The 16,909-nt window shown below is 41.0% G+C and overlaps 1 protein-coding gene across 31 annotated transcripts in view; it reads left to right on the top strand.

Moving 5' to 3' along the window:
• KALRN (kalirin RhoGEF kinase) overlaps positions 1-16,909 on the top strand; it is a 689,644-nt gene that overhangs the window by 364,118 nt on the left and 308,617 nt on the right. For 27 of the 31 annotated variants that reach the window (XM_019956772.2, XM_019956779.2, XM_070800327.1 and 24 more), the window contains 2 exons: positions 9,158-9,366; positions 12,678-12,852. In XM_019956772.2, coding sequence (XP_019812331.1) covers positions 9,158-9,366; positions 12,678-12,852 — 384 coding nt within the window. The remainder of the gene's footprint in view (positions 1-9,157; positions 9,367-12,677; positions 12,853-16,909) is intronic. The other 4 variants (XM_070801460.1, XM_070801615.1, XM_070800524.1 and 1 more) reach the window with 1 other exon arrangement.

The following is a 16,909-nucleotide window of genomic DNA, read 5'->3' on the forward strand; positions in this document are numbered from 1 at the left end:
GGATCTCACTGAGATTATTGACTCTCCCTCGTTAAATTGGGGGTACTCATATGTAAGTATACATGTGGGTTTAGATGTGTAAACATAGATTCTAATATTTCTGCTGCTGTGTCTGATACTTAGTGACGCTGAATAAATATTAAACAGGCTTACTTGACAATGAGAAGCTAGTCACTTCTCCTAAAAAAAAGAAAATAGAAAAAATAAAAAGGTGAGGGAAAGCCCATTCAATTGCATCATTTATCTACTCCAGTTCTTGGATTTGAACTCTACGGACAGTGTAAACAAAGAAAGGCAGGTGGGGAAATCTGAGTTGCCTGTGGGAGCTTTCCTCTACAGCCTGTATAGCAGGCAGACATGGATTGTTGGGTAGTCAGAAGTGAGGATCCTTGAATGGGCTAATGAAGGAACACCTGTGGTTTGCTCTTTCCCTATTCTGTTTAATGCCTTTCAAGACACACCGCCTCTCAGACCTTGCTAAGTGTGGATCCTGGCTGATCCTGGTCAATTAACTCTTGACTCCATCCTCTTTACTCTGTAGGCAAAGTTCTGATTTTTACTCATGGCAAGGTTAGTAGCCAAGTTTACTAGTCCACAAGTCTGTTAGGGAATTTTGAGTTGCTATGGATGTTTTCTCTCTTACAGTAAATAGAGTGAATGGAAGAATAATTTTCTACTCAGCTGTATCAAAGATGTACTTTAATTAGGATCAGAGGGGAAACAGAAGGAAGATATGAGGAAGATGTCCCCCAGGCTCGTTTCTTCCGCAGATTCAAGAGTCTGCTTGATTCTGTTTGCTGGCTTTGTGAATTCTTCGTGACTAAAGGCGTCCGGAGGCTTAAAGGCTTCTAATTATTTAATTGCAGTGTTAGTAATAACCTTGAATAATTAGAAACCATCTAAATATTCCATGTTAAGTGATTCATTAAATCATAATGAATCTATAGAGTGAAATATTATACAGTTATAAATCACAGTGTCAAAGATCATTAATGATATGAGAAAGAGCTTGTGGTATAATATATAAAAAGCTGTATATCTATCACGACCACAATTTTGATTACGCACTTAGAATAAAGACTAGAAGGAAGTATCCAAAGAAGTTAAGAATGTTATGAATGATTTAATTTTCCTTTGAATATTTTATTTGTTTTATAAGTTTTCTTTAATATTTTCAATTGAAAGGAACAATCCCAATAAATATTATTTTATAAAAACAAAACTTTCCATCTCTACTTTGAGAGAAGAGCTACATAATAAAGAGAGGTGACAAACATGTGCTTGGAACTTTCTTATGCATCCAGAACCTCAGCGATTAATAGAAATTGTGCTGAACTTTCAAATATCTTCCTTTTGCCTGGGGACAAGAGGCTAGCTGGCTGTTTGCTGGTCTAGAAACCTCAGGGAGAATGTAGGGAGAAGTATTTACTCAAGTCCTCATTTTCTTTGTCCAGGGGAAAAAAAAGGCATTTAGAAAAAAGGCGTTTGTGGCAAGTGTCATCTGCTCCACAGAGATTGTCCAGGCAGAATTCTCTCTCTTTGCTGTGTTTCCATGGAAATGCTGCAATTGCTGGGTTTTCAAAATAACTGTTTTTAGATATTTTTGTAGTCATAATATGAGAGTCAAATTAACTAAGGAATGTATCCAAGATAATCAACCTCAGCTCTTTGTTAAATGTTTAATTAAATGCCATTTCCAATTGTTTATAACCCTGTGAAATCATTCTTTCATGCTATTTCCTGCTCAAATAGGTACATATACCACAAATGCCGTAGATACACACATACACACATATCCCTTTGCCCACTATAGAACAAAAACTAAATCAGTTTTCAAAAGGGATTATTGGCCTTAAGAACAGAACAACTTCTTCTTCCATGTCAGTTGTTAGGCTGGTATGGTATTTATTTAAGAGATAAAAACTGGTAGTCAATGCCAAAGGAAAATGATGCCTTCAGAATGAGGGAGGGTGATTCATCCCATGGAATTGGTGTTCCTTTTGCATCTCCAGGAGTCAATCAGTTGTATCAGCACAATGGCTACCAGAACTGTCCAAATCCATAAGCCTCATCATTTCTACAGACCTGCTAGTTTCTTCCTTCCTGTCTCTCCCTTCCTGCCCTTTTCAGTTGCCCTTTTCTCAGGCTGCCCCTCTATGTAAGCAGAATGGGGTCCATGCACTGGCCCTTCCTGAACTCACTGGTTTCAGTCTTAGAGCAAACTTTATGTAGCTCATTGAAAGGCTGCCTTAACCCCCCCTCTACAAAAGTTCAGAGAGGCTCAAATCAGTTCATTCTTTTGGATATAGGTATTTGGGGCCATAATTACATGTGTTCTCTGAGAGAACACATAAAGAGACCTAAGTGTATGTATCATGCATGTTCAGTTGCGTCTGACTCTTTGCAAACCCATGAATGGTAGCCCACCAGGCTCCCACCTGGGAAGCAGGGCCCAAATAATTTTTGCCAAGCAGAGAGCAGAACCCTGAAATAATGGTCTTTGCACAGGTGTGTTTGATCAAGAACAGAGGATCTGGAAATGGCTGAAACAGGAGATTTTTTTCTCGGGAGTAGGTGGGTTGGTGGCAGAGGCACAGTGCTAATTAATGTTTTAGACTGTAGATAACCAGAGGGTTAGGAAGATTATCATAGGGGAGAGAAATGGAAATGGAGGACAGCAGGAAGAAACATGTGGTGGCTGCTCCTGAGCTGCCTCACTCACTCCATGATTTCACCTCATTCTGGCAATGGCTTGTGATAACTTGAACTACAAGATCATTCTGACTCAGTCTCGTTGGCTCCCTGATAATGAATAAATTAATAATAGAAGTGACTCTCTGATTTGGACTCTTTTCAGTCTAGGCATGCTCTTCAAGAATAAGTCAGATGGACACATAGACAGAAAGAGACCTACAGGAAATTCAGATAGTAGAAAACTTACAGCCTAAGGAATGGAATATGGGCCCTTAGTCATAGGTTAGTCACGCTGATGTTAATGTTTATCCCTCAGAGGTGCTTATTCAGAATTATGAGCCTGCAATTTAAGCTTGCTGACACCAGGGGGCGACTGTGCATGCTTTCCTGTGGTTCTCCACTCAAGCCTTCCAGATACTAAATAGTATCTTAACTTGGTAGTGCAATTATCTTCAAAGTGGTGCTAAACTCTCTGGACTTTGGGTGTCTTGGTGTCAAAGATGTGACTGCAGTTTTTTTCAATTTAGAGAGGCATTTTGATTACAACTCTCTTCTTTAGGTCAGCTTCTGGAGAACCCACCTGCACACACACACTTATGCACATGTACTTTAAGTATGAAGTACTGGAAGTAGTTTTCCCATGATCATAGAGCTAGGACAAGGGCAAGATCGAGAATTATCCCCAGTATGTACCAATTCCATTCAAGAACTTCTTTCCCTCTGGGTTTTGTTTTGGTTTTGTTTTTACAGAAGGAAAAATGAAGAAATGTTATCACTAACCCTTTGTCTTTGGTGCTTCCCTATCTCTGAGTCAAATTCCATAGCAATTTTACTTGACATTTTATCCTCTTGAAGGTAGACGGGCCCTTTCCTTTCCTCACCAGGCTGCTGACCACTGGGCTGAGTGGCATCTATGTTGTACATCATTGATTTCTTAGTTGATTTTCCTTAGTGGTAGGTTTTAAACTACCTTAGACAAGATTTTGGAGAAGGAAATGGCAACCCACTCCAGTGTTCTTGCCTGAAGAATCCCAGGGACGGGGGAGCCTGGTGGGCTGCCATCTCTGAGGTCGCATAGAGTCAGACACGACTGAAGCGACTTAGCAGCAATAGTAGCAGACAAGATTTTCTTTATAATAAAGTAGAATATATGACCTGATAATGTGAAAAATCAACTTCAACTCATTAATCAGAGAATATACAGGAGTAGGACACATTTTTATTAAAATGATATTGACTCCCAAGGTTGGTGTGTTTCCTCAGACATACCTAATCTTTCTCTAGTCTTTTTGTTGTTACACTGACATCTCGTGTTTGACAAGTTTGATCTTTGACTGGTCCCTATAATTTAGCTACATGGTTATCAGGTGGAGGGAGTGTCATGAGTCATGGTGGATTTCCTCAGAACAGAATAATGCTGACTTTCTTCCCTAGACCTACACCAGAAATGTTCAAGTTTTTTACTGAAGAGGAGAAAAAAAAAGAAACTCCAAGCTATGAAGCCATTAAAATAGCTTAAGGATGGTACTGAGAACAAAATTATCTTGAATAAAATAAATTCCTTAAGATATCTATAAGCTTCTGAGCTCTCTCATTCTGGTAATAGGAATACCAGCCTCATCCTGAGAAGTCTTCCATCCAGTGCCTTTTCTACCTGGACACACTAAATTTGTTTTTCTTAAGTGACCTGTTTCCTGTCCACAATTTTAATCTCTCTCTCTTCACATAGTCTTGTCTTTTCTTGCTTTTTTAAAAAGTTCATTTTGATATTTGGCAAAACTAATACAATTATGTAAAGTTTAAAAATAAAATAAAATTAAAAAAAAAAAAAGGAAATTTCTGGACTTTTCAATCTCTAGGTTTTCTTTAGATATCCCACGAAAAAGTTGCAAAAAACAGAAAAGAGGGGCCCAACTCATGTTAGCATATTGAAAGATCAAATCCAGTATCGATCTTTTACCAATTTAAAAATGGAGTACTTCAAACTTTTCCTCTGTCTTCTAGTGGGAACTGGAGGTGACTTGCATAAAAATATCTTTTAAATATAATAATATCTAGCACTTACTATATGCCAAGCACTGTTTCTAAGTGATATGCATATTATATCATATGTATATATTTATATATAAAATTTATATAAATGTAGAGTGTATGTATTAAGTCACTTCAATCATGTCCGACTCTGTGCGACCCCAGAGACGGCAGCCCAACAGGCTCCCCCGTCCCTGGGATTCTCCAGGCAAGAACACTGGAATGGGTTGCCATCTCCCTCTCCAATGCATGAAAGTGAAAAGTGAAAGTGAAGTCACTCAGTCGTGTCCGACTCTTAGCGACCCCATGGACTGCTGCCCACCAGGCTCCTCCATCCATGGGATTTTCCAGGCAAGAGTACTGGAGTGGGGTGCCATTGCCTTCTCTGGTATATATACATACACACATGTATCTCATTTATTTGTGTGTGTATACATAAAGACATAACACACACAGATATATCACTTTATTAATAATCTTTACAACTCTGTAGGGATAACAACTATTACTATTACATTACTTACCCAAGGTTATAGAGTTAATATGTGGTAGAATGGGGGGTTCGTTCTTTCTTATCTTTTGTGTTTTTTTTTTTCTTTCTCTCTCTCCCTCCCTCCCTTTCTTTCTTTCTTTCTTCTTTCCTTTATTTAATTTTTTAAATTAATGTATTGTTGATTTAGAAGTTCTTAACTGCTATGCTATATTGCCTCTCTATATAGCAATTTTTCAGAGATTCCATTGTCTCATACACAAGGACTTCAGCATAGTTGGAAAATGGTTTTGCTCTAGGAAAAACAGCAGCCAGAAAGTCTGAAGTAACTTTAAGTTATAGTGACCAATATCCTGAACTTTCTGATTTCATACTGATTTGAAATAGATACATTCATATCTGTAGGAAAATGTGCCTCAGCTTAAATAGTCTCGAAAATTTGTGTTTTACAACAGAAAGCTTATTTGTAAAAAATAAATAAATAAGTAAATTGAACTAAACCAGACACAAACAGCTAAATGACAGAAACACTGAATAATAATTTGCAATGGCTTATTAATAATGCTATCTGTTTATTTAAAGCATTGATAATAAGTAAATAATTCATTTTTCATAATCTTTGAAGTGAGCAGGTCAAATCTTTTTCTTTCCATTTTGTAGATTAGGAAACTGAAGCTCAGAGAAGTTCTTACCTGTCCCAAAAGAACACCTCCCTTTATTTGTTACCTCCAGGGCTTCTTAGTTTTATGAACTCAACCTCTTATGTCACACGTAAGGCCTTTACTCTCTTAAGGACAAGAATAACTTGTCAAAAGTCTGAAGATTATTTTTGTCTCTCTTTATTGTCTCTTTTCTAACCCCTTGTTACAAAGGCCACACCATGATTTACCATAATGAGAACTAGCAAGATGAAATAATATTCTTAAGATGGATGTTTATCCATGTTTTTGACATGGAAAACTTACAGAACGTTAGGACTGTAAGTTAACTTTTACTTTATGCTCTCCTCAGCCTATGTTACACGTGAAGTCTGACAAGCACAGGTGATGTACTCAGAGACACCACAGGTTATGGGAAGAACAGCAGTCACAGTCTGCATCTTCTGGCTCCTTCTATCAATTTTTTATCTCTACTGGCTTTTCTCCTGGTAGAGTCATGAGCTTATCTTTTCTGCTAACCAGGGGAAGATTCCTTGTTTCTAAGCAAACATCAGACATGTCTTTCCCTCCACCACTCATGAAAATGCTCACTGAGAGCATTTAGAAGTGGAGCACCATGGAAGGCCACCTGTTTTCACTATGAGGAAGAGCTATCAATCCATTAATTTACTAATTCAGTTCTACTCCTCATCATTTCCAGTACTTATTCCATTCAAATAACTACACTTGGCTGTCTGGGGAGGCCTTACAAATAGCTGTGAAAAGAAGAGAAGCGAAAAGCAAGGGAGAAAAGGAAAGATAGAAGCATCTGAATGCAGAGTTCCAAAGAATAGCAAGAACAGATAAGAAAGCCTTCCTCAGTGATCAATGCAAAGGAATAGAGGAAAACAGCAGAATGGGAAAGACTAGAGATCTCTTCAAGAAAATTAGAGATACCAAGGGGACATTTCATGCAAAGATGGGCTCGATAAAGGACAGAAATGGTAGGGACCTAACAGAAGCAGAAGATATTAAGAAGAGATGGCAAGAATACACAGAAGAACTGGACAAAAAAGATCTTCATGACCCAGATAATCACGATGGTGTGATCACTGACCTAGAGCCAGACATCCTGGAATGTGAAGTCAAGTGGGCCTTAGAAAGCATCACTACGAACAAAGCTAGTGGAGGTGACGGAATTCCAGTTGAGCTATTCCAAATCCTGAAAGATGATGCTGTGAAAATGCTGCACTCAATATGCCAGCAAATTTGGAAAACTCAGCAGTGGCCACAGGACTGGAAAAGGTCAGTTTTCATTCCAATCCCAAAGAAAGGCAATGCCAAAGAATGCTCAAACTACCGCACAATTGCACTCATCTCACACGCTAGTAAAGTAATGCTCAAAATTCTCCCAGCCAGGCTTCAGCAATATGTGAACCGTGAACTTCCAGATGTTCAAGCTGGTTTTAGAAAAGGCAGAGGAACCAGAGATCAAATTGCCAACATCCACTGGATCGTGGAAAAAGCAAGAGAGTTCCAGAAAAACATCTATTTCTGCTTTATTGACTGTGCCAAAGCCTTTGACTGTGTGGATCACAATCAACTGTGGAAAATTCTTCAAGAGATGGGCATACCAGAACACCTGATCTGCCTCTTGAGAAATCTGTATGCAGGTCAGGAAACAACAGTTAGAACTGGACATGAAACAACAGACTGGTTCCAAATAGGAAAAGGAGTTCGTCAGGCTGTATATTGTCACCCTGCTTATTTAACTTATATGCAGAGTACATCATGAGAAACACTGGACTAGAAGAAGCACAAGCTGGAATCAAGATTGCTGGGAGAAATATCAATAACCTCAGATATGCAGATGACACCACCCTTATGGCAGAAAGTGAAGAGGAACTCAAAAGCTTCTTGATGAAAGTGAAAGAGGAGAGTGAAAAAGTTGGCTTAAAGCTCAACATTCAGAAAATGAAGATCATGGCATCTGGTCCCATCACTTCATGACAGATAGATGGGGAAACAGTGGAAACAGTGTCAGACTTTATTTTTTGGGGCTCCAAAATCACTGCAGATGGTGACTGCAGCCATGAAATTAAAAGATGCCTACTCCTTGGAAGGAAAGTTATGACCAACCTAGATAGCATATTCAAAAGCAGAGACATTACTTTGCCAACAAAGGTCCGTCTAGTCAAGGCTATGGTTTTTCCAGTAGTCATGTATGGATGTGCGAGTTGGACTGTGAAGAAAGCTGAGCACCGAAGAATTGATGCTTTTGAACTGTGGTGTTGGAGAAGACTCTTGAGAATCCCTTGGACTGCAAGGAGATCCAACCAGTCCATTCTGAAGGAGATAAGCCCTGGGATTTCTTTGGAAGGAATGATGCTAAAGCTGAAACTCCAGTACTTTGGCTACCTCATGCAAAGAGTTGACTCATTGGAAAAGACTCTGATGCTGGGAGGGATTTGGGGCAGGAGGAGAAGGGGACGACAGAGGATGAGATGGCTGGATGGCATCACTGACTCAATGGACGTGAGTCTGGTTGAACTCTGGGAGTTGGTGATGGACAGGGAGGCCTGGCATGCTGTGATTCATGGGGTCGCAAAGAGTCAGACATGACTGAGTGACTGAACTGAACTCAACTAGCTCTTTTAAAGTTGTCTGACCAGTAATATCATCCTGACTGCATTTCATCACCTTGAATATCACGAGGGAAATGTCTTATATTGAAATTAAGATAAGCTATACCTCTTTAGTAGTTAACTTTCTAACCAACAAAGCAGTCCTGAGAAGAAAAAAATAGTTTAGCCTAACACATATTTTCTTAATTAATCTTCACTTGGTTCTTAGTGAACATCCCATTCTTTCGTGTGTATTTATAAAATCATGATACATTTCTGGGAATCAGCCTCTAGCTATCTGCAGGAACTGTGCAGAGTCCTCCTTTATGAAAGATGAAATAGAATTTGTCCATCAGTTTCCTGTTCTTCCCACTCTCTCAAAAATGAGTGAGCTTCCTGCTCTAAGACCAGTTTTCCAGAATCACTAGAAAATAAAGCAGAGGGTAATTCCTGTCCTTAGGGAATGCCTGTACTAATGGAGTAAACTTAGCAGAGATGGATAGTGAATATAAATACAGAGATGTAAACTGACCCGTAGGGTGCTGATGAGAAGGACAGTCTGATATTGACTGAGTAGTTGAGAGTAGGTTGGATGACCTGAGTTCCACACTCTTGCCCTTAACCCCAGCCCTCCACTCCCATGTGACCTGAGTAGACTTTGCTTTCTCTATCCCCTACAGCTATGGACATGGATGGAAGACCTTCAGAAGGAAATGCTGGAGGATGTCTGTGCAGACTCTGTGGATGCGGTCCAGGAACTGATCAAGCAGTTCCAGCAGCAGCAGACCGCCACTCTGGATGCCACACTTAATGTCATCAAGGAGGGCGAAGACCTTATCCAGCAACTCAGGTCAGCGCCTCCCTCCCTGGGGGAGCCCAGCGAGGCCAGGTCAGCATGGGCGGTGCTTTCCAGTGGGAAATGCCTTGGACTAGACACGAGATAAGTCATCATGTCCTGGTCTTGGCTCAGCTGCAGCCAGCTTTGTGGTCTTGTGTGAGCTTCAGTTTCTCCATCTGTCAGCTATAAGAAGGCCTGTACCATACCCAACTTGAATTTAGAATGAAGTAGTTAGTGGAAAAGCTCTTATGTTTCAAAGAATTATGTATATCATTGAAGATGTTATTCAGTGATCAATAAGTAATATAAATACAATAAAAATTTAGCAATATTCAATAGAAAACAAACAGCATCTTCATTAAGAATGATGGCATATTTGATCATGTGAAGAAATAGCCATTATGGAACATAGTGTTATTTGGCATCTGGTCTTGGGCTATTCTGAATTCCAGTGCTCCAGTCAGTAATATGTGACCCAAATGATTGCCTTTGGCCTCATGCGAATGTAGAGAGTGTGTAATGTGTCCTACTCTGCTCTCTGCTTACCCACATATGACCTTTCTACCATTCCTTGGTACCCAGAAAATAAAACTCCTTCTCTATTGCCCTAAACAAATATAGCTAAGAATAAATCTTAGAAAATCCTGTCTGACACCTTATATTCATTTCTAATAATCCATCCCATTGCCTCCTTTCCATTTGCATCAGTATCTAGTTTCCTGTCCCTGTCAAGGGCATCAGCTCCTCAGATGAAGTGTCATGAGGCCTTGAGCAAGCCCTCAGCAACCGGCCATGTGCCCAGGTGATATGTAAATAGGATTTGATGGCACTAATGATGCCTGCCTGCGGGGACTTGTTCCTATCCCCAGATCACTGAGTGCTGGGACCTCTGCCAGCTCCAGATAGTAATAATCTCATCAGCAAGACCCAGGACAATCCTGAGGCCAGAGGGAATTACTTCAGTAGGAGAGGGCTTCCTCCCACCCCCCACCCTCAAACCAGTTGTCCAATTAAATAAACAATAAGAACTTACCTTAAGATAGCCCTGGCATGTTTTTCTGTTGGATTGATCATTTCTTTTCCAAACATTCACAGGCCATGTTCTGAGTCCTCCTATTGCATACTAACAAGACAGCCTCTTTCCTTTCTTCCCCTGGTTCATCTTCATGGATGTATAATACATGACAGTTTTGTCTGCCTGCCCAGGAAACTCCACTGTTATTTGCTTCTGAGGAAAATTCCAAATAATGAGCAGTGACTTAAACTCTCTGGGCCTCAGCTGTTTCATCTGTGTGATTTAAGGAGTTCACTCTAGGAGCCTGTCAACTCTAGAATTATGTCATGGCTTTTGTGTTTTCTTTCCAAACGCTTTCCACAAGCTTGGCTGGCCTGTCTGTGGGACTGAGTCTGTGGCAGATGCCCTGCCCACCTTGCACCATGCCTGAAGGCTGACGGCTACTAAGTGTTGGTGGAGACAATGATATGGCTGATGCCTGTCCTACAAGTTTAAGTTCTATGGATTTCAGAGAGGACCACAGACATGTGACAAGAACCACTGGTGACTGTTCCTTCCTCCACTAGTCTGACACTCATCTAGGCTCCCTTCCTTGATATCAAGACCAGTCAAAGAAAAAAGTAAACAATTCCTAGTAGACACTGGCAAGATGCCTCACACACACCGGCACACACATCTTCCCTAGGCCTCATGACTCTTCACACTGAAGCACCTAAGGTGCTTTTACATTATGTCTTTGATTCTAGTGTATATGACAGTGACAGAGGTGCTATACAAAGGGGCCAGAAATCATCCTTTTCCTTCTGGAAGCTGAGTGATAGAGAAAGACTGAGGGGATCCATCAGAAATAGTAGTCACATCCTCTCAATAGTGCTGTTCTCAGCAAATGCACGATGTATAGTGTTCGGTACTCCTCTTGAGTTATTTTCATAGTTGGGGAAGCTGTGCATGGTGGGCCCAAATAGGCCAAGGTGAGAAGAGAGGGACTGTAAGTCCTCTAGATGACAGAAGGGCAGGCTCTTGGCCTTGTGCTCCCTCCAGTAACAGTGTGAGCTCAGATACCATTGCTTCTGAGTCAGACATGGGCCAAAAGGACCTGATCTTCAGAAAAGCTGCTGATGAGAGCATTCAAAACTAAGGACTTTCCCCTCTGATTTCTTAGATTGTATCAGAAACCAAGATGCCATGAGATAATGAATGTGCCTGTTTCTTTCAAGGCTAGGGGCTCTAGCTTACTCACTCAAGGCCCTATAGAATCTAACTTAGTGAATTCCAGTTTTTCTATTGTAACGATCTCTTTGGAGCTGTTACCACCTTGCTTGTCTCAGCAGATCAATGTTTATCTCGATCAATGTTTATCTCTTTATTCCCTCTGTGATGTGTCATCTCCCCTTACTGCCTTTGTATGGACCTTCTCTGCTCAGAAAGCCCACCCTTCCCATCTACTTGGTTCATTCTTTTCTTCTAACACTCAAATCAGGGCTTATCATCTTTGAAGCCTTTGTTCGTTGCTCAGGCTCTTGTGCCCTAGATTCTACTTTCCCCAACTGGACCTGTGCCCAGTAAGAACCTGACACATCTTTCAGAATTAACAGTCATTCATACAGCACATTCCTGGTCTCAGAGTACGGTCATACATGCCATCTTACTTAACAGCAAACCATGCCATGAGCAGGGTGAGGATTATTAAGTCCACTTTACAGGAGGCAACTGAGCCTCAGGGAGGAGATTTCCCAAGGTCACCAGCCCATGTATGTCAGATCAGGAATTTGAGCCAGGCTTCAAGCTTTCCTAAGTACAGCTTGAAGCCTATTAAATAATACCAGCCATAACTTTGGCATAGAATTATAAAGGGGATGAATAGTTTTTGCAACCATGATCTCATTTTACTTTAACCATGATCCTTTGAGTTAAAACTAGGAAGGATTTTTTCCATATACTTTTAATTTGTCTACGTTTATGTATCATGATATGTGTATTTGTGTGTGTATATTGAAATATGTGTATATTAGACTACATATATGTTTGGAACCATTCCATTTCATTGATGTTTATAGAGCCCCTTTGCATGTGCTATTCATTTGATTCCTGTCACAGTTCTGTCTGAGGAATAGGACAGCAGCTAATCTCGGAGTTACAGTGCTGTGAACCCCAAAGAGGGTACATGTATCTTTGGCTCACCTATTAGGCAGACTGTGCCAGGCTCACAATAGGAGTCTGATAAACACCTATTGCTTGAGTGACTCTATTGATTCCCATCCCCGTTGCTGAGACAAGGAAGACTCCCTCTCCACTGTCACTTTTAATATGGCAAGCCCCCTCCTTTCTCTCTCCCACTGTGCCACAGGGACTCAGCTGTGTCCAACAACAAGACGCCCCATAGTAGCTCCATCAGCCACATAGAGTCGGTGCTGCAGCAGCTGGATGACGCCCAGGTGCAAATGGAGGAGCTGTTCCACGAACGCAAGATCAAGCTGGACATCTTCCTGCAGCTGCGCATCTTTGAGCAGTACACCATTGAGGTAGATGTGGGGAGGAGGTATGGGCAGGTGGAGGGCAGGCTGCTTCCCGGCCAAGGGTACTGCCCCAAAGCTAGACTAAGGGGACTGGATGGGACTATGTATCACAATACATTTTTAGAGATCAGCAAATTCATGATCATCATGTTAGATTCCTTCCAGTCCCTTTCACCCCACTGCCAAGCAGAGGCCCTCTCCTCAGTCTCTGGGATTAGTCCACTGGGAAGGGTTTGTTGGTTTTCACTGGACTCTTGCTTGGCACTTTGGTTCCTGGAAGACCACGGAGTTGGTCGTTTGGCAACTGAGGTAGACTTGCTAAATTCTATAGCTTCTTGAGTAGGAAGGTATTAAGATTAGGTGACTATAGATTAGGGGTTGGATAGACTCACACAGCAGCCAGGAAGTCAGAGGAAGGAAGGCACAGTCTTTTGTTTGCTTTCTGCTTGTGAAGAAACTAAGCGTGTGCAAAGGTCATTTGCTGGTTCATCTCATCAGCGCCTCAGCTCATCCTGGGAAGGTCAGAATCTGGTGTTCTGGTATAATTTTGTCCTCTTTTGATGCCTACTAATAATGTCTGCCCCACACAATACCAACCTTTTATTATTTTCTGCTTTAAGCCAGTGACTAAAGCCAGGTCAGTAGGGTTTCTGAGCCGCGAAACACATTCAACACCTATGGGTGGCAAATGGTTAAAAACTATGTCTTCTCTTTGCTCCTGGCTGGTGTGTTGTGAAGGAAAACCAATTCTCTGTCTACCATTCATTAAAACTTTACTTTGCATTCCCGCCATCTCCTCCAAGTTGAGGCTTCTGGGGGTCTGGGATTGATCTTCCCAACAATATCTACAGAAACTTCTGTGGAACTGGTTTGGGAAGGAAAATTATTATTTTTTTGAATGTAAGTGTTAAAGTGTTAGCCACACAGTTGTGTCCGACTCTTTGTGACCCCATGGACTGTAGCTCACCAGGCTCCTCTGTCCAAGGAATTCTTCACGTATGAATACTAGAGTGGGTTGGCATTCCCTCCTCTAGGAAATCTTCCAGACACAGAGATTGAACTTGTGTCTCCCACATTCAGGTAGATTCTTTACCATCTGAGCCATCAGGGAAACCCTTCAAATGTTGAATGCTCCAGTATTCCAGTCTCAATGTCATTTTCAACCCCTTATAGGCCAGAAAGCTGTTTTGACAACAGATGCCCTCTTCTTCAGAGAAGGCAATGGCAACCTACTCCAGTACTCTTGCCTGGAAAATTCCATGGACAAAGGATCCTGGTAGGCTGCAGTCCATGGGGTCGCTAAGAGTCAGACACGACTGAGCGACTTCACTTTCACTTTTCACTTTCATGCTTTGGAGAAGGAAATGGCAACCCACTCCAGTGTTCTTGCCTGGAGAATCCCAGGGACGGGGGAGCCTGGTGGGCTGCCGTCTAGGGGGTTGCTCAGAGTCGGACACGACTGAAGCGACTTAGTAGTAGTAGCCCTCTTCTTCAATCCCTAGAGCAATCCTTCCTATCTCTGACTCTCTTTTGACCTTTCTCTCCTTCACCTCTATCCGAGCTTCCTAGAAGCCACTGCAAGTTTTTACTTAAAGATGTCATGTTCTAAAAGGTGCTCTCTGGACAATGTCTGAAATAAAGGAAGAGATAAGTCTTTAAATCTAGGTCTTGATTATCCTTCCAACTCATTCCATAACTTCAAGTGAATTTATTTATACTTTTTATTTATAATCTATTTTGAACTGGTACTCATAGTGATTTCAGGTTGCAAATGGTATTTAAACATATATTGAAAGAACAATGAAAATGCCAGTGGAAAATTAGAGATACCGGTATGTGGAAAGGCATGAACGTGGGGTGACAAAGGTGATGAAAGAGTGATAATTGAGAGTGAGAAATGAACAGAGGTGATGTTTGGTTGCAGTAGTTTTGGCAGTGATAATTGAGAGTGAGAAATGAACAGAGGTGATGTTTGGTTGCAGTAGTTTTGGCCACGGACACTCCCACCATCTTTCCTTGACTTCATTTCACCCACTGAGAGTGAGTACATCCATGAGGGAATTACGTTAGCAGGTGGGGGAATTTGGCTGTTGTGCTCTTTATTTACTTTCCTATCATTCCAAGTCCACATCAAAAAATGCTTAAGGGAAAGGAAATAACCTAGGGTTTGGGTGTTTAAGCTTTACTTGGTGAGATGGCTGTGGTTTTGAGGTCTGGTTGCTGGTTTAGTTCCACAATGGGCCGGTTAGCTTCACTTCACCACTTGGACTGTAACCCATTGACATCAGCTGCGGGCACCATTAGGATGTGTTTGCCTGCAGTGATTCTGGGACAATCCATTTCCAGCCCAAAGCCTACAGAAAAAAAATATGCTTTAAAAAAAAAATAAATAAATAAAGTTGGCTATAGATCAAATAGCTTAAAATTTGATCCTATTTAAATGTTGCAGTAGAAGAGCTTGATATTTAAATTGTAGGATTTGCATTTCTCAGCCTTTGTGTTGTATAAGTTTCCCCTCCCACCCTGACAACTTGGACAGCTTGGTATGCAGCGAAGCTGAAGTAAGGAAGCAGTAAAGGGTCTAATAAAATGAGGGAGATGAAAATAGTGAATAGGTCAAATGAGGGGAATAAGAATTTGGTTCTGCACCCAGGTTTTAGCAGAGGTCTGGTTCCCCATTGCAGGTGTGGCCCCAAACTTGGGGAAATGTTGCTTTTCATCTCAGATAGGAATGAAAATCCTGCCAAACCTATGGAAAATATCTGCTTTAAGTCAGATTGTCAGAGTTATATTTGAGGGTGATGAGATTATTTCAAATGCCAGCTAGTGTTTCACTGTGGGGGTAAAAGGCAAGCTTCTAGAGAAGATTCAGAGTGTGAAACTGAGGGTGGTTTCTGTAATGAGAGCTGTGTGGAGCTGATATAAGCCAGGGCAGAGCCTGTCACTGCAGGACCCACAGCTATGGTTTCCTTCCCTAAAGGAAGGCATTTGGTGGGCATACTCAGAATTCCTAGGGATTACTGAAGACCAGTGCAGGCCTGCCCCCCACATCTGGGGAGTCTAAGTTAAGACTTGTTAACCATGTCACTGATGGCTAGCATGGGCTAATAGTTTTAAAACTAAGATAAGACATGAGTTGCTGCACTAGTCTCCTTTTACGTAATTATATGGCTCCTGAAGTACCTGGGGTGGTGTTGAGGGTCCCCAGCTAAGAGTGACACTTATCCCAAATGTATTAGGCAAAAGTTAAAAAACCAAGACTGCATTCCTGATATGCCTTCTTCACATCCCTGGAGACCAGAAGCAATGACTCACAGATACTCTATAAAGTTTTTTCCCTGTAAGTTCAGCCTCCTTCTGTGAAAGACACATTATAAGAAACAGTTAGAAAAGACACTTCACCAAATGCAAATAATCTTTATCTTGTGATGGTAAGAATATGGAAAATTTCTTCTTCTTTTTGATGCTTCCATGCATTTCACCTTTTATACAATTAATTAGAATGATTGGAAAGAAAATATTTTTAGAAACAGGAACAGGTCAGTGGTCTCAAAACTCCTTTGATTATATATACTCAATAAACTGTTTTTGAACTTTCAGCTCTCTACATATTCATCTGTGTTAGCTTATAAATTATGTATGTATTCTGTCACTAATAATCTCAAAATTCACTGTGCCCTTAGGGCGAAGGAAGCTTGACTTTTTCATCAGAAGCTGCAGTTCTGTATTTCAAATAGTATTCTTGATAATTTTCAATTATTTTTTGGTTCTGCTTCTTGACAGATCGGATTAGATTGTCATTGTTTCTTTACCCCGTCACATGGCTGCCAAAGAGTTCTGAGTTCTCTTGAGCTTTCACGGTCAGTATTATCTTCAAACTGTAGTTTCTTTGAGGAACCTTGTTAAGCCACATGTCTTTTGTGAAGGGTAGTTTAGTTAAAACTAGATAAGTCCCTTTAACTGGGCACATGAAAAGAGCAATAATTTGAAATGTGCTAAAAGCAGCTGAACAGATGAGCCAGAAAGTCCGTCGTCTGAAGTATTGAGGTACTTCCTGTGTCCC

Source organism: Bos indicus, chromosome 1 (assembly GCF_029378745.1).
Source record: "Bos indicus isolate NIAB-ARS_2022 breed Sahiwal x Tharparkar chromosome 1, NIAB-ARS_B.indTharparkar_mat_pri_1.0, whole genome shotgun sequence".
Taxonomy (NCBI): Eukaryota; Metazoa; Chordata; class Mammalia; order Artiodactyla; family Bovidae; genus Bos; species Bos indicus.